This window comes from Pseudopipra pipra, chromosome 9, assembly GCF_036250125.1.
Source record: "Pseudopipra pipra isolate bDixPip1 chromosome 9, bDixPip1.hap1, whole genome shotgun sequence".
In the NCBI taxonomy this organism is placed as follows: domain Eukaryota; kingdom Metazoa; phylum Chordata; class Aves; order Passeriformes; family Pipridae; genus Pseudopipra; species Pseudopipra pipra.
In genome coordinates, this window is record NC_087557.1 from 23,687,963 (window position 1) to 23,706,927 (window position 18,965).

The 18,965-nt window shown below is 36.0% G+C and overlaps 1 protein-coding gene across 2 annotated transcripts in view; it reads left to right on the forward strand.

The window, feature by feature from the left end:
• The window catches only part of FAF1 (Fas associated factor 1), a 158,911-nt gene that overhangs the window by 50,312 nt on the left and 89,634 nt on the right, over positions 1 to 18,965 (forward strand). For both annotated transcript variants that reach the window (XM_064665251.1, XM_064665252.1), the window contains one exon: positions 1,257 to 1,362. In XM_064665251.1, the coding sequence (XP_064521321.1) occupies positions 1,257 to 1,362 (106 nt within the window). The remainder of the gene's footprint in view (positions 1 to 1,256; positions 1,363 to 18,965) is intronic.

The following is an 18,965-nucleotide window of genomic DNA, read 5'->3' on the forward strand; positions in this document are numbered from 1 at the left end:
GTTGTCACAGAAGCCAAATAAAGTTGCTGAGTGAAGATATTTTCGTAAGGTAACTTTCAGTGAGATATTCAAGCAAATTGTGCATCTCTTGCTGAAGCATCCAGTGAGTGTTGTATGAGTTCCTTGCCATCAGAGCAGAAAAACTGCAGGTCAGTAGTTACAGTAGGAGTTAAAACTAACACATTATGTCTCAAATAATTTAGGAGTCTTTCTTGTCTTCTTGTATTGTAAGATACAGTTATGCTGACCTGCATTCAGAATTTGTCCTTTATTGCTAAGAGGAATAGCATGTTGGAGTGTCATGGAATAGTGAAGATGTGAAATAAAATACCACAGTCTGTCATTCTTTTAAGTGTATGTGGTAAGAAAAAAAAGAAGTGAATAAGCCCAATTTCATATGCCACTGAACAGGTCAAATCTACATACATAGTGTTTAGAAACAATAGCTAAGGTATGGTGTTGCTGCGGTTTTGTGGCCTGTGGAAGACTGTACACAGCCATAGTCACCGTGTCTATAACTTAAGTCCTGCCTTCTATTTTGAAAAATAAATAGCTGCATAATTTTGTACCTAATTAAGCAAACAGGATGCCTTTTGTAACATCCAGAGGTTTTATTTGCCTGGAGAATTCACAAAAAAAACCCAAGTTTGTGACAACATGAACATATAGTTGGCCTGTTTAAACTGGATCTTAAGATTTATTTTTTTTTTTCTAAATGTTCAGTACCCACACAAGAAATTTTCCTGTGGTTACTTTTCCAGTTCTAATTAGCTGGGTTTATGTGCTTTGAATGAAACTAGGTGGAAGAATTTCCATTTGGTTTCTGCCTCAGGTAACCTTAGGGAAGTGAGAGCGTGCTTTGCCTTGTTCCACTTACCATCAGTTCTTAATGTGCATCATAGCTTGATATTTTGTCTGCTCATCAATATACTGACAAGCCTGGTATTAATGGCATTATGAGTGCTAAATACACCCAATGTTTGTGAAGATAATGTGACTCTCTCGATTTTGAGAATACTTAACATTAGAACAGCTTTAAAGGCTGCAGTTGCCTTATTAAGGAAGGAGTTCAGGAATGGCCTTTGGTCATTCTCAGCATGCTTCCTTGCATTTAAGAGTGAAAAGAGAGATGATAATGTTGTGCCTGGACTTGTTCATGTAGAGTTTAGGGTACCCTGGGGTTTTTGCATCTAACTGTAAAACAAGCTATAACATGCTTATCCCTGATTTTCTTGTTTTTCTTTCAACCATTTCAGGGCCCTGCAGGAGTCATTAAATCAGAACTTCATGCTGATTGTCACCCATCGAGAAGTCCAGCGGGAGTACAACCTCAACTTCTCAGGAAGCAGTACCATTCAGGAGGTGAGTGCTGTTTCACAGCTGAAGAATAAATGTAGCTCATTATAGTTAATGCCAGATCTGTTAAAAGGGGTTTGCATGGTCTTGATGGATATTCCTTCATTTTATTAGTCTTTTTTTTTTTTTAATCAACTGGATCATCAAGATTGCTGTAATTTGATTAAAGAACTTGGTCAGCAAAAAGGTTTTCTATTAAATTATACAGAAAGGATGTTTCTTTTTACAGCATAGTAGCAAAATACATGAACAGTATTTATTGAGTTGTCCAAATTACATTTTATCTTTAAGCCTCTTGAAGCTCCCTCTATCTTCTCTTCTTTTAACCAGCTCCATCTCCATTTTATAGGCACCTCAACTGGTTGCTGTTGGAGAGCTGTAATTTTTGCTGGCTTGGGAGCCAAATGGTTTTGTGTATAATGGACGTTGCTGCCATTCTGTGGAATGGCCAGCAAGGGGTGATATTGGAGAGAACTTCATCAGAATTAAGTCCTATAGGAACAAATATCTCTAATATGATTCTGGACTCTCTGAATTCAGAACAAGCAGACCCTTGCATATTTTTAAAACTCCTTTCCAAAACAAAGGTTGCTGTTCAGTGCTCCATGCTCTGTCTAATGCCAGATGTTTTGGATGTTATTTTCCATATAACCCACTGCCTTCTGGAAACACGACAAACAACCTAGAAATATGAATCTTCAGAATTCACATTACAAAACATTAAGATTAAATGTTTGCTTTTCAAATTAAATGTATGTTTGCTATTATTGGTCTGACACTTCTCTCAGTCTTTTAGGGTTGAACAGATTTTATTGAAGTTTTTCACGTCACATGCTGACATTGTAGATAGAATTTATTTAAGTTCTGTAATGTTAGCTATGGGAGCAGTATCTCGTGCAACACTAAAAAATGATAATTAACTCTTTTCATTGTGAATACTGTTATTTTTAAGATCTAAATTGTGATCTTTCTCCTGCTTAAAGCCTGTTTTCTACTTTTTATTTTTAAACCTATTATAATAATTTCTGTTTTGGATTTTTGTGGTAATACAAATGAATGTGTTTGCATCAGTTTGATTTTTGAGGGGCTAAGGTCTGATTCTTTACAATTAAACAGAATTGGAATGTTTATGGAAATAAATGATCAAAACATGTGGTTTTATTTTAAAATGGTGAGATTCTAAAAGAAAATACATACATACGTGTTGTCAGTTTGATTTTTATCTATGCTGTATCGATTACTTCTTTGCTGGGGGGTCTTTCCTGGCTTAAAGGAAGCAGAAAGCTGTGACTGGGGAATCTCAGCTGCCTTTACATGCACTGAAGTTCTTGTTTGTTGGGAATGGCAGGTTACAGTTAACATGTAACCTCTCATCGTAATTTAAAAGTCAGTTGTGATTTTCCCCACTAAACAACCAAAATAAGAAACCCCCAGCACCCCATCACGAACAGGAAACCTTTCTCTGCCTTTCTTGTGTCTAAGTGTCACATCCAGTAGAGTGTGTAAAGTTAAGAAGACCATTTCAGAGGCTGAAATGAATAGAGCTTTCTGGCCCTTCTTGTGCAGCTGATGCTGAACAGGTGAATGTTCCTGTCTGTGCAAAGTCTCCTGGAAATCCCTGGGGATTTGGCTGAGGTAAAAGGGTTGCAGAACATTTGTCTAATTATACAAAACAAGCACTGTTTTGTATGTTACCTCCCTAATGGCTTCTTAATTTAATTTTTTTTTTCTTTTAGCATAGAGTGATCATTTTAACAAATGATTGATGAATCAATCTAGTTAGCCTTGTGATTTGGAGGAATCAGTGATATCTTTCCTTCTCTCCTTTGTCTCCATCCTCTCCAGGGACTGTTAGATTTTTTTTTTTTTCTTCACTCCTGTTCGCACTTTAACAAATTAATAGTTTACTTTCCTTCTGGTGTATTTTTGTAATGGTGGAGAAGCTCAGTGTGAGATGCAGTTGCCAACCACAAGAGGGCAGGAAGGACTATTCAATTATTCTCTAAAAATGCCGCTCAGTGTTTTCAAATTAGCTTCTGGTATATTAACAAAAAGGAGTATAATGGCCAAGTTATTGTTTGATTTACAGATAATTGGCATATTGCAGGGAGGAGACTTAATTTCACCCTTTTAAATTAAACAGGGAGATTTAAAAAGACATAAAATATTCATTAATGTTCAGTGATTATAAAGCAGTGGCATATATTTATTCTACCTTTATTACTGTTTCGATGGGAAAATACTGCAAATATTTCAGAAATCGACTTGGCCATACTGACAAGTTGAAATGTTTAAGCAGTGTTAATGCAATCTACTCACACGCTATATCCTATGCAGAAAGATTCAAAATGACTACATCAATTATTAAAAGAAGTATTTAAAATTCTATAAATGTTCTACTTCTTGCCACAGTTGGGTGCAACTGTCTCTCCAGCGCTAGTTGTTCAGTTTGTTGTTATTATTAATACTGGGCATTTTAAGGAATATGTATTTTTTCCAAGTGTCTCAAAAAACCCCCAAACTCACACCAAAAACTCAACCCCACCACCCTTTCAAAACCTCATAAATATTTTGCAATGGATTAAAAGCAAGATCCAGTGAGCTCTCAGCTGTGCTTTCCTAAACTATGATTTCTTCAGTTCTCTGCTGTCTTTTTTTTATTGTTTAGAATGCATGTAAGTAAATGATATTTGGATGAATTTTTTTTTCCCAAAGAAATTGTGGTGTTTGGTGGGGAAACAATGTGACAAAAATTTCTCTGAGAGAAGCCTGGAGCTGTAGTGCTCATGTCTGCTTCTACGATTTCTTGCATATTAATTTAATGGTTGGATTTTTGGATGGTACTTGAAAATGCCTTTGTTTTTTTTTACCGTGCTTTATCTAAATTTGTAACTGTTTACATATTAATTTTTAATTTCTCAGCTTAAAAAATATAAGTTGCATTCAGTTATATTGTTGTGGGATTATGAGTTTATACAGAATCTTCGGAAATTAAATAAAAAAATGAAACAGAACGTGTAAAATATTCTGGATATTCAGTTTTTAATTTTTTTTTTTTTTTTTAGTTGAGCAGGGTAGTAGTTAACTTGGAAATTTAATAATAACTTGGTGGTCTAAATTGCAAATTAATCTGTGTCACAGGTTTCTGACATCTGTTTGTTCTTGTAAAATTGCAGTATTAAATTAATTCTGTGCAGATACTGTTCTGGGAAATATCATAGTTACTTTTTTCCATGATCTGCATTTTAAAGTGGAAATTAGTAGGTTTTATGCCAGTTTGGAGACTGTAAATGAATACATTTCCAGTGTATTAGATGGTTAAATAAGAATAAGTCTAGCAAATTGAACTCCTAATACAAGACTAAAAGGAGTTTTCTGCCTAAGACTTACTCTTTATTCTGCTAAGATAATTTGTAGAGGCTGTCTGTAATTGGAGAGAATTTTTAAGTTTAGGTTTGAGAAGCTATGTGCTAAATTATTACAAGGCATTGCCACAATCAGGATAACTTATTTTCTGAGTATTCTTACCAATTTATTCTCATTTAGAAATGAACATTTCTACTACTTTTCATTTTTGCACATTGTAGTCGTATTATTTGACAGAAATGAAGGACAGCCCTTTTCAGAGGGGGCAATATTTAAATGTTTCATGGAAAGCAAGTTTGTGTTCTGATCCCGGAGCAGACAAACTAATTTGCGAAAAACTTACTGGATTTGAGTTCTTGTCACAATAGCGTGCTCTCTGCTTTTTGTTTAAGTCCCTGCCAGAGGGAAGAAAAGCAAACATTTTTAACAAACTGGATAGCTCCAGTTAGTTATAAACAAGGAGTTTTAAATTGTCTGTTTTACTCTTGATACAGACTTTGAAGCCTTTTTGTGATTCCCGTGTGCAGGATTACAGAAATGTCCAGTGTACACAAGCTGTGGCTGCTAAAGGGTGGACGAGTTAAATATGCAGAATCCTCAGTCCTCTCATAGATTGGTGATTTTATTTTGTAACTGCTGGAAATTCCAGTTGAGAATTCTGTGTAAAGCACCTACTGGGCGCTATAATTCTCAATAAAACATAAAATTGTGCAAACAGTGCAAAGAAGATGGGTCCTTAAGTACTGGCTGTCTCTGCATAGCTGCCTCTGCTCTTTATTCCGTTCCTTCAGCCAATAATCTAAACGGGGGCTGCCTGCTCAGCATCCCTGTCACCTGTGCTAGGTAATATATTTGTTCTCTGTTCCCTACAGACTTAACTGGCTAAGGTGGAATATGAAAAGCAATGTATCCAATAGCACTCCAGGCAGGAGGAGGAACTATTTGTGCATACAACTGCTTGGGCTGAGATAAACTGTAAATTCTGTGTTGGCAGACCCTAATGACAATTTGAAGTCCTTTGTGATGAAATTTTTTTTAAACTTTTCTGATAAGCGGACAAATGTTAAACAAGGTGCAAAACCACTGTTTATGAACATGCAGGCAGAACTCTGATTTAAAAGCCCTAAATGAATGTAATATATAAATACAGATAAGCAGATGAATTACCTTCAGCATGCAGAAAAATAATCTGGTTGAAGGTCTTGTACCTTTTTCAGATCTGTTTTTTGATATCTGAACAAAATATTTTCAGGCCAGTTGTTGTTGAGTGAGATCATTCAAAGTAAAGGTCAGACACTGACATGAGGACATGAAATGTATGTGTAAATAATGTTATTCTTTTAAATGTAACCAAGTGATTAAAGTAACATTTGCCAGAATATAGACAGATCCAAGTACATACATTACCAGTTTCAGAAACAGTTGTTTTATATTTTGACATTTTTTACTTGCTTTAAAATTGTTGAAAACTATTCTTTTTGTAATAAAAATCAGTAACACTTTTTGGTATTTAATAGGAGGTGCACAAACATTCTATTGTTCAAATATTCTTGGTATCAGAGAAGCTGGTAAAATACATTGCTGTACTGATTGTACGCAAGAGCAGTATAATGTTTTTGTGAAATTTGAACATTTTGTTTGCTTTTTAAAGAAATCTGTCGTGTTAAAATTGTATTCAATTTATAACGAGTCAGAACAACAGTATACATAATTTAAACATCTATCACTGTGATAGCCTCAGTGTTCTACAGTGATAAATGAGTACCAGCTAGCGAGCCAGGCTTTGACTTTTTGAACAAGGAGAGAAAAATCTTATCTTTAAAAAGCTAAATCAACTTCTTGATTTGTTTTTTTTTGCCTTTCTGTTGTAGAAAACCAGCACATTGCTAAAGTAAAGTGTATTTGCTGAAAGAAATCCTTAATAAACTTTTTGTAAGTGGTCATGTGTTGGAAATTATATGAAAAGGAAGTTCCTTGGGAAATGAAGAGAAAATACCTTTTATCTACCTGTTCAAAAGTGATAGCTTTATTAGACACTTAAAATATCATAATACCTGACTGTAGAGATCTGTTTCGAAGACAGGCATAAAACTATTATTCTTCTTCTCTTTATGCAACAGAAACAGCAATAAGAGATAAAGAAAGGGCACTACTTCTCACTTAATTATGAAACTTAATATATTCCTGACAGAATATGTTTCATAACCTGTAATTTGGTTTTGGTGGGTTTGGACGTGCATATCATTAAAGAAACGATCTTCAGTTATCAAAAACTAGTAAACATGGACATTTTTATATGCAAGAAAAGGCAGAGAGTAAATAATTGCACTGGTGACCAATACTGTAATAATCCTGTTTTACAATATGCACTTGACAGGTTGTAATAGTGCTAATTGAAGAGACTAATTCACACTTGCTTCATTCTATTCAAAGGCAAAATCAGCAGCTTGTTTTGCTTTTGACCAGATGGTCCTGATGAACACCTACTGTGCACTTTAAGTGCTTTACTAGAATTACAAAGGCTGGGGGCTGCATCCGACTCAAAATGATTTGAGAAGAGAAAAAAACCTCACTGCTCAATGGATTTGGTGCAACTAAATTAATTCTAGTGGACCCATTACACATTGAGCCCCCTTTTCAAAGTGCTGAGCCTCCTCGTTTGTTCTGTAGCAATGAGAAAGTGAAAGGCAGATTACTGCAAACAGAAATAAAAAAAAAGTGCTGTGAAAAGGAGAAAAGAGGCCTTGAAGCCTTTTCATATCATTTGGGTTTTTCAAGTGCGTTATTTTTGGGGAGGGTGGATGTATGAAAAGCCAATTGGAGTTTTTTTTGTTTTAAAGTGCGCTATTTAAGTACTATGAATATAAAAGCAAGAGCAACAGTTGACTGAGTTTACTGTGGTAAAGCTTTGTGTCCAAGGATGAATCAAATTCATTATAGTCAATGCTTTGTATTTTCATATGAATGTAGGGTTAGTTTCACAAGACTGTGTCTGTTTAGGATAATTATAATTTAATATTTTCCTTTCATAAAGTTATCACTGTAGTTTATCTAAAATTTGCTGAAAGCAGGGTTTTTTCCTTGAATAAATTTAGAAGCACTCAGAGTTTAAAACTCCAAAGGAAGCTGTCTGATTTGCAAGGGAAGGCGAGGCAGGTTCCAATAGCGTCGAAGCACAGATTATTATAACTAATTAGAAGTCACACATCTGTTAGCTTTCAGTTTGTCAGCTTGTAGTTCAGTGTGTATGTTTATATCTCTCTTCTTCCTTTCTCTCCTTCTCTGTCTCTTTACACTCTGTCCGTAAGTGTTGTTGCATTGGAGAGAAACTCTCAAAAGGATAAGGATCAATTTATTTGAATTTGAAAATAATGAGGAGTCATTGTTATAATTTTGGTTATGGGTTCGGCTCTGTAAATGCTCAGTCATGTGAGTTGTCCTTATTTTAGAAGTAATCATGTTGAATTGAATGGCTTTGCTCATGTAATTTAAGGATGCTAAGGATTTTGGGGATCAAGACCTAATTTAAAACCCTGAATTTTTTAAAAACTGCAATTAAAACCATCGCTTGCAATTCTGATTTTGAATATTTGCTGTGTTTTACTTTCGAGGTGGTGAATTTTTATGCAAGGCTTCTATCATAATGCTAGCTATTAAAAAGGTGTTAGCATGAAATGACAAGAAAACCTAAGCAGCTTTATGAACATATTAAACAGCTATGTCCCTAGTTCCTGTGCTATTTAAGGTGGGAAAGCAGTACTCTGTAGCTAAATAGCATAGTGCTGTTATCTGTGTAAATTATATTTAGTTGAATAACAAATGAAAAATTAAAGTTAGCATTTTTTTTTTGCAATTAAAAAAAATTAATTTACAGCTTGTAAATTAAAGTGGTTTAGAACACGGGTTAACCTTTCTATCCTGTGTTAACTATAATATGATCACTTCTATTATTGCATGATATACACTTATATTAAAAAAAACACAATCGTTGAATTGCTGATTTGTTTTCAAACAATGAAATTTGTATTTGTGCAAATTATAGTAGGCACAGTGTTCTCTCATGTTTTCTCATCAAACAACCCAATTATACTTATAAATAGTGAGGTGCTAATGAACTGTTGTTCTGGAAAAGTTGATTTTTTTTTTTTTTTTAACTTGAGTAAGAAAGGAAACACTTCACAATTTTAGAGTGTTTGCTTGGTGAGAAAATATTTGAAAATATTGTACTTATGTAAATCATGTTGGTGCTATCACTTTTAAATACACAACAGAAGCTAATCTAAAATCCCCATCAGTTCATATGGAGCCTAACTAGATTCTTGACATTGTAAATTGCTCACTTAATTGGGATCTGAGGACTTACGTGTATTCATTGAGTTACAGAAGTTGTTTCCTAAGAGTTTATATTTCGGTTTGAAGTTTATCACTGCATTCACTTAATAGAAAGAGGTAATTTTTTGGATAGTTGTGGTGATTAGGATATTTAACATAGTAGTTGTGGACTTAGAACACCAAAATGGTATCTTGAAGAAGGAGTGTAGTGATAGTGCTGGGTTGCTTTGTAATTACTATGCAAAGAAAACACTCAGTTGCTGTTTCAGCTGTGAATTAATAATGTTTGTCTCTGTCCCGTCCATAACATCCTAGTGACTCAGAGCACTGTCTCTGTAGTAAACCTGTTTCTTAGGGTTTTTCAGTTATGTTCCCATATCTGTGTAAAACATGAACTTGAAAAGTTGTTATTTTGTTTTTGTCCCAAGGATTGTGGGCGTAAATTGGAGAGCCTTGCACTCATTTAAAGGATAAAATGGCCTCATAATCACCCTCAAGAAATCCCTGTTACTGTTTTTAAAAAGGGTTATAGCAGCTCTCAGCAAATATTTGCAATAAGTGGCAAAATTTATGCCTTGCTTTGTGATAGTTGCGTGACCAGACAGTGGGGTATAGGATTGTTTTAAGGTTTTTACAGCTGCAGGGAAAAAGCATCTGTTCCTAGAAAAGCCTTCATTGTTTAATTTTGACACTGACTTTTCCATGCTGCTTGTACCAGTCTCTGGATTAGGTGCCACTAAGATAAAATTTGTTTTAAGTTGCTCTCAAATACAGCTGTCACTATACACAACCTTGTAGCTTAGGCAAAGGAGACATAATCAAAACAAGCATTTTTGTACAAGGTCATTTGTTAGACTGGGAAATCCAGAACAGGAATTTTGACGGTATTGTATCTTGTGAGTAGCTCAGCTATTAGATTTTGTGTTTGTTTAATAATTCTGGTGATGACTAACATATATGACTCCCTCAGAAACAATGGAAGAAAGGGACTTTTTTAGCTGCACTGCTTTTCTTTACCTATACTTTATATTAAATTTATTTTGGTTGAGCAGTTACTTTGGTATTCTATTCCACACACTCCATGTATGTGTGTTTGTTTCTCTATATCTCTACAGCGAAATGGAATGATTTACAAAAATTAGGGAAAATTGACATTTTTGAAAGGGCTTCCATTTTTTTCCTTCAAAGTTTCCAGTGAATTAAAAATGAAAGAGCACTTCATTTTATGTATCCCAGAGTTGTGTTAATTTCTACCCAGCTGGTCTAAACTGATTGATACAAAGCCAAATTTGTGACCGCCTGCATTACAAAGTCTGCAATTTGCTAATGAATTATGATAATAATCTTTCATCACACATGAAAGATTTAGACAAACAATTTACTAACTATATAGTTTGATCACAATTTTTGGGTTTGTACCAAGCCTCAAATCCGCTTTATTTTGCCCTGCCTAGATTAGCAGACCGAAGTGAACCTACCCTTACCTTGTTTTGAAAGCAGTAATGCTGGAAGTTAAATGGGGATGATGGTGGACAGCAGAAACGATACAGGCTTGTGGTGTGAATATCCATATTTAATGTATATACAAATAAAATCACCCAATGTTCTACTAGAGGAGCATCACAGTAGGCATTGCACAAGAAGTTGTTAGAGACTGCATCTGCTGTTGTGGGGACACAGAAGTAAATGAAAACAGACCATAGCTGTTTTTCAAGTTAGACCTTCTCTGGGTATGATGGAGGCAAACTAATTAAAACATAGCTAGACAAAGCCATAGGAGCAAACTGGGCTTAAAAGGAATGGAAAGGAAAACCAAATCCTCCAGAAGAGGAGCAGCTACCATAAGATCCTGTCAGCTTTAGTGAAGTTTATGGTTGCCTGCATGTCATGTCAGCAAAGAGTTGATCTTGAACATTCTAAGGACTTTCTGAGGACAATGTTCACAGTAGGACATGAGCACAGTATAAGCAAATATCTTCCTATATGAAATGTGCTCTTTTTTGGTCATCTCGGACAGCAGATCATCCACCTTCTGACCAGAGGTTACTTCCCAGTTCTGCAGAACTTGCTTCTGTACACAGTAAAAAGGAGAGGAGCTCTGTGTTCAGTGCCCTCTGACTTTTCTTCTGTTTTGCACATAGCCTTTATAATTTTCCTGCTCCTCTTGAGCCCAGTAGAGTGGATTTAAGTAGACAACATTTTGATGTCTGCCCTAGAAAAACCATCAACCAACCACGAAAACCCACACATGTCCAGTGTTGTCACTGTTACTTGGATGAAACTGTTGACTTCAGTGGTTTCTGTCTTTGTGTGCTTTTCTTCAGACCATGTGGTACCCAAAACAGCTGGTTTCTAACCCCAAAACCACATATGTATTGCTGCCCCAAACAAAACCACATTGAGATTCCTGTGGCTTCTGTTATGTAAAGTATTGTTTGACTGGTAAAAAGATAAAAAAAATAAAGGAACTGTGAGTAAAGGCAAGAAAGTAGGACAATGAGCAGCATGAAGAAAATGCCATCCAGAGCAGGGACTGGTAATTTGGCTCTGTGGAAAGGTTAGGAAGGGAGCTTGGAGTAGGTGCAGACTGGAAAGGGGGTTGAACTATGAACAAATACGTTTTGTTGGGTTTTTTTTTATTATGTTGTTTGTTCTTACCATAGTTTGGGAACTAGAACTTAATGAATTACCAGGACTGTATTCATTAATTACTTCTTACTGCATCAGGTTAAAAGAAAAAAGTCTTAAGTTTGGTTAGAAGGGGGTATTTTTTTCATCAGTCTTCTTGGGTAATAGAAAGGACAGAACAGTGCTGTAAATCTATTTTAATTCACTGAGTTTTGGAATAAAAAGGTATTATTAGAAAACCTGGACATTTTTTTCCTTTTTTTCCCCCTGCATTACCTACAGAATCTCTTATAGACTCTGCCATATGCAGCATAGAACAGTGCTAATATTTATTCTTTGGGGTTGATACTTTTGGAACTATGAGAATTTAGTACAACGGTGAAAATTTTTGAGACATGATTCTTTGTAGTTATTACTTTGGAGTGGCGAAGGGGGTGTGAACAGCAAAGATTTGGTGTACCAAAGACTTTAACCTTGGCCACTCTTCTTTGCCCCTAGGAAGGTGATTATATCTAGTAGCTGTTGCCTGGTACATTGAATACCTGCTAGCTGTCTTGGATGTGATGTTACTGTAACTTGGAAGTATAGAATAGGTGAAGAACTTCAGAATACTGGAAACAGACAACCAATAAAAGGAAAAAAGGGAAAGAGGAGTACAAAGAACAAGGATTTTTTTACTATTTTTCTGCAATTTGTATGTAAGGAAGAGAGATCTTCTTCCTACTAATATGTACTTCTAAAATGGTGGTAAGTCTGTCTGTCTGGTATCACATGGCAGAGCTGTACATACTTTACTCCAACCCCAGCAACCTAAGACCTGACTTAATTTCAGTCATTTTGCTCACAGCATTAGGGCAAAATTCAGCACCCCAAATATCTCCGCGGTTTCTTCCAGGAGAAACAGAAAAGTTTTATGTTGTTCTCAAATTTATTTCATTAATTTGTGATGACAGGCTATCTTTTATGGAACTCAGCAAGTTTATCCCAGTAACTCTTACTTTTGTTGTGCCCTATTATTAATTTCTCTGTAACTGTAAGCTGAATTTCAGTTCAACATCTCCCCTCTGAGTCTTACATAAACTTCTGTTTGCACTTATCCACAAAAAGTTCATCTTTTAAGGCAAGAAGAGCTTATTCCTGAATAATTCAAAAGTGGGGAGTGTAAGAAGTGCTCGGATTATTCTGGGGAGGGTTTTGTGTGTTGACAGTTTCACCTATAACTAACATCTCTGTCACCCACTCTGCTTAAAAGGTCTTGGCTCTTTTTTATTCTCTGCATTGACATTGGGCTGGCAGAGAAAAGATTAGACTGCAGCTGGGAGCTCTGACCATGGAGCAGCATAGGCCAGGACTAAGGCAAACAAAATGGAGAAGCTCTGACCTTCACAAAATGCAGCAATAGAACAGTGGAAGAGGACACTTCTTCTGTAGTACAAAACAATAAAGTGAAACTTCTCACTCTGATACAAAAGGTAAACTGCCAAGTCAGGCAGGTGCAATTAATTTTTCAAGGATTTGGTCCTATGTGGCCTTTGAAAAATATGGAAGTTCTCTAGAGCATTCTGTGAGGTTTGCATGAGATTAAAGTTTCTTTTTTTGATTGAACTAAGAGTGATAGACTGAGATGAAACTTGAACTGCCATGGAGATGTTTTTACTCTCCTCCTTAAATCTTCCCACAAACCACCAAGTTGTCGTTCACAGCTGTGGCTCCAATATCACACAGGTCAGTGCAATAAGAGGTCTGCAGAGAAAACCAGTTGGTGACAAGGCTGTAACATCTATGCTGTTTATCTTTCTGCCATTCTAATAGTGACCATTTCTAGCTGGTCCTGTGGACTGAGTGTTTCTTATCAATTGAATTTTTAAGATTCTGCGTTTTCCATTTTAGTTTGGTCTTAGTGGTATTTGGTTTGTCTGCTTTGAGGCTGCTCCATCCTGGAAGCTGATGTACAGTAAGTTGGACAAGTGGGAGGCTTAAGATCAGGAGCATGTGTTTGAAGTGAAATGCACTTCCATTTTGCAAGGAGTAGATCTCCATCAGTACTTTGGTGCCAACCAGTATTTTCAAATCTTGCTCCATTGGGAAACCTCCACTGTAGCAGAAACACTGTAATATTTTAATAATTCTGTGAACAGAGGTGGTAAAATTCTTCTTGAATGGGAACAAATAAATGAAAGATTAAGTGAAAAGTGCACCTCCTGTGTGTTTTCAACTCACTGCCGAGTAGTCATGCAAAGAATCACCGTGAGCAGTAAAACAAGCCTTTTGAATACCCAAAAAGGAACAATTTTCCCCTTAGAGGAGTATGTTGGCATGGTGTTTCTTTCATTTTTTTTTTAACTGAGAACAATTTGAAGTGAGGAACAATAAAACTTGGCGATGAAATGTTTCTTCTGAAACATAAGTGCAAAGTCTTTGAACCAGAGGATAATTTTAGCACGCAGTCTGAAATAAGCATCTGTTGTCTCAAGACTCTGGTATGAGAAGAGAACTGAAAATCCAATTTCGGTTCTCATTTTGTCTTTTGCCTTGTGTCAGTTTATAGTTCAGATCTGGGATCCTTCAGGTTTGACTCACAAAATCTGAAGGTCAGCTATCTATTTTTTCCTCTGTAGGTCATTTTGCTTGTTTAGTAAACAGTGTCTTTTTATCTCTTTTTTTCTTTTCATCTTCTTTTTAAGATTTTTTTTCTTCTGTTTCTTTAGTTTTCTCTTAGTCCACACACATCTTCTATGCTACTTTCTCATTTCTGCTTTTTATCTTCTGGTTTACTGACTTTTGCAGGTTTTAATGAAATTTTTAAAAATAATTTCTTCATCGCTGCTTGTTTAAATGAAATATCATGATTTGGCCTAACTTTTCTAAATACTATTTTCTCTTTATAATACAATACAGAAAAACATACTGTAAATCAGAAACTTTTAAAGTATTGCGCTGTCTGTTTTTTGCAATGTAGAGTACTTAAGTATGTTGAATTATACTTGTAAAGTTTTCAAGTGTGTCAGTACAATGCTTGCACGTTAGCATTTCAAGGACTGAATTTTCACTGATGATTATATGAATATCAGTCTTTTTCTATCAACCAAATCATTATTGCTGATGTTAACTTTGATAGCTAAAAAATGTTACACCTTGCTAGGATTTAGAAAGGAGGCATTTTTTACACTTTTGGTGTGTTTTTGTTGGTGTATGTTTTATACACTGAATTTGCATAAGTATGAGTGTCCTTGTGGTTCAGAGGAGGAGCTGTTAGTATGGATCTGTAAAACAGTTGTTTTATTAATTTATTCTCAAGGAAAAACCAGACAGAATAGCTGAATATGTAAATGAGCAGTTTGTGATGCTATAACTTGTCAAATAACCATTGATGCAGTATAGCTGAGCAAACTGTTTCAGTGTGTGCATATACAGTAGGTATTTCTCTCCAAATTAATATTTGCATTTGAAATATGTGTGTAGTGCAAATACATGAGAAGTATATAACAATTAATAATATTTTGAGTTTGATGTTTACATATTATGCGCTCTGCATTTTAATTCTGAATGTTATCTGCTTCTTTAATAATTTTGAACTAGTGTTCCAAATATATTGATTTAAAGGTATTTATTGCCTAATTATTAAGGTTCAATAGGCATTAACATCCTTGAACCCATTTGAGTGTGATCAGTCATTAGTTGGCACATTTTGAGGTTGCCATTTTGTTCTTCAGGGTGTCAGACTGTTTTAGAACCCCTGTATCACCTTTAGTAGTGTTTTTGAGTTGTAGTAATGAGGAAAACTTACTTGGAACTGCTTGGAACTGCTGTGTGCAAAGCCACAGCTTTAAAATGAAGGTGTACTTCTAATCTGATTTAGTTAAACCAATGTGAGCTGATGGGTGAACATTTGTATTTATCTTAAGGAAAGCTTGTTCTACTTTAACAGAAACAGGGGAGTAATTAGATGAAGTTAAAGCAAAGTGAGCCCTGTCCTCATTGAGGTAAAAAGAATAATTTCAACCTGTATCAGTTAATACATGATAAATAAATTGTAGTGAACCCCTTGTGTTTACATGCAAAAAACCTGGTTCCGTCTTGATTATACAAGGAAGTATAAACTACAGGCTGTACTAAAATCAGCTGTGTCACTTGTAAAGCAGTAAAGTAACACCAAGTTACACCAAGTGTACCTGGAACATGTACTAAACCATGTAAGCATGTCCTTCTGTCAGTGCTCCTGCTATCACAGTGTAGTGGGCTTAAGGTTTTCCATCTGAAGTGGCTCATGTTCAAGTGTATAAATAAGGACTTTGATTTGAGGACCTTTCACAGTCTCTCTTGATTTCACGTAGCACATTATTATCTTTATTATAGTAATAAATAAATTTTTAGAAAGTGGCATGTTCTTCAAGGTTTTTGTGTCTCCTCCTGGATTTCTTTCCATGATGACTTTCTTCTTCAACCAAAATGAGTCCTTTGACTTTAGATGGTTCCACAGACAAAAAAAATTGCTTCTTAGGCTTTTTAAAAGCTCTTTCTTAATTCCTTGCATTGCTTTATTCTCCAATTTGTGAATTGTGGCCAGCTTACTGCAATGCAGCTGGAATAAGGAAAAAAAGTCAGTTTTGCACTCTCTTCTTTGACTGTTTGGCAAATCAAGTGTAGTATTAGAAATTGCTAGAAAGCAATACAGTAATACATTAGAAATTACTAGAAAGTTTAGTGTTCATATTCATCATAAACAAAAATATACTTACAGTGTTAATTTCTGTAAGCATGCTATCTATGTTCTACTGCTGTTAAAATGATGACTTATTGGGGTTTTTTTCCAGTTCTTTCTCCAGTTTAGTGATAAATGTCCCTGTTGTAGGATAGATGTGAAAAATATTCTACCATATCATGAGGTTCATGGTATTTTGGAGGAATTCAGTGTTGCAGCAGTCCTTGTGTGCTCTTAGGGAATGGTGTGAGAGATTTGGAGCAGTGTTTATGCAAAACAAGCTTAGCTGTATTCCCAAAATGCACCTTTCCTGGTTAGTTTATAAAAAATAAAGACCTAGGAGCATAAAGGCCAATTCTGCCTTCCTGTCTGTTTGCACAAATAGGATGGAGCTCCCACAAAACCGTTGTGTTCTGAGAGTCGTGTCCTGGTCTCCTCATGGAGGTGTTCTTAGAGCTTGAGGGTGGGAGAGGGATGAGTTATTCTCAGCAACCATTGCTCTTAGGCTTCTCTTTTGGATTCTAGCTGGGAGTCACTGTCATTCTGTAGCTGTATTTAACTCCCTGTCACTCTGCTCCACTTTTTCTCCCCATGTACAGCTTTGAAGGCAGCCCTGGGGTCGGTGGCAACCTGGCTTCTCCAGGAGCTGAGCCACCACTTGGAAAGGGAGCCTGGGAAGCAGTGCAGAAGCAGGAGCTAGGCAGACCTGTCAATGGCTTTTTTTCTCCCTCAGAGTGTTAATTGTGGTCAGAAGAGTTAAGTGTTTCTGTAAAATTAACATCTTGGTATTATGTATTTATTTTCCACCATGTAGCTTGGATGTCAAGTTTACCCAGCAGACAAGTCAAAACAAGAACATTTTTTCTAACTGCTGCTACAGCAAGTCTCAGCCTGGGATCTCAGAAAATCACAGTGTACCTTCTGGTTAGCAGCTAATAGGAAACAATAAAGATTTAGGGTTCAGAATTTAATTGGCACTGATGTTGATGCAGGAAGAACAAACTGCACACGGTTTACTCTTGTGAAGCTTTATTGATTCCTTTTTAAAAGGAAAGCTCTGATGAAAGTAAAAAGAGGCGTTTAATTTGCAAGTATTTCTACACAGTTTTTATTCTGAAATGTGCTTTTCTGTCCTTCTCTATCCCTGCACAGTAAAAATGCCTTAAGATCTTCTAAATCAGAGACAGCTACTGAAAAACAAAAGTGTAAGGTTGTAATTTCTACTGTTCATCTTGCTCATTTGCATGGTTCTGGAGCTTTCTTGCAGGTTAATTTTACATCTTTCCCAAGGCTAATGTCTCATGTGCATTTGTAAGTATTTTTAAGATAATGTGATATTAGCATATCCTCAAAATCTCCAAAAGATTCTAATCTTTTAGCAACCCATTTCTAAGGATTAGATCTGGAATATCTCTCCTGAAGAGGTGGTGATATGAACCAAAGCTCCCTATTTTTCTGACATTACCTCTATACCAGAGTCTGAAAACAGGATCTTTTATTGTCACTTATTCAACTGAACTTTTGAATTTCAGTGAGTAACAGGATTTTTCTTCAAGCACAGATTGATTCTATGCTTTGAGAGTCTGCAACAAGGTCAAAGATGTGCAGCAGAATGAACTGCAGATGCTTTTAAATGACTTCCTGCTCCCCCAGCTTCCTTGCAAATCATGATAGAGTCTCAGGTTATCATCACTGGCAAAGCCACCATAGATGAACTTATATCTAATAGCTGGTGTCTCAATCTCTACTTTCCAAAAAGTTTTTAATATTTTGGAAAGGAGTGACCTATTTCCCCTCCAGTCTGATCTGTCCATTTTCTCTGTAGATTTGGTGACAGATTACACATGTCTCTGGTCTGGGATTACAATTTAAAATGCCTGTCACTGTGACACCATGACCAGCAGCTCTTAGCTTTTTGTTGGCTTTCTGCCATCCCTGCAGTGTTTTTTCCTGCTGCTTTTTAGGAATTGGTTTTCATAAGACATCTGCAGGCAAGCCTTTTCTGGGTCTTCTAATCCATTGGGCTTTAGTAATGGCCTCTTATTTCAAGGGAAGAGGATTTTACAGAAACTATTCCAAATATCCAAAATGAACACAAGATGAGGATCTTTAATACCCTGTCTTTAAAATAGGGTATCCAAATGTCTTCATTTTTGTGTTCATGTGGAGAGTTTTTATGTTACTGATCTCATTTTACTGCTTGAGGTCAGTCTGTGCCAGATTCCTGTCTGTACATTGTAGCTCATTTTCTGTCCAAGAACCTTTTTGGTTCTTAATGTGTCAGGACTGCTATTCATGCACGTGTTACTTAAAAACACAAAGCTGCAACATAAATTCACCAAGTTTATTTTCATCAGTCATGCATTCCATGTGACTGGATACATACATAGGTTTTTGTCCCTTTTCTGATGGTTGGTGGGTAAGTGACAGCTCACTGGCCCACAAGCTGTTTATAAAATGTTTTTCAGCTGCTGTTGATAGTGTGTGTGCTCAAGCCTCACCTACGCCAGTGTCATGGTGGTGATTTTACTTTACTAAGGATGTTCAAAGACCTGACTTCTCTGTTAAAAAGTATTTGGTC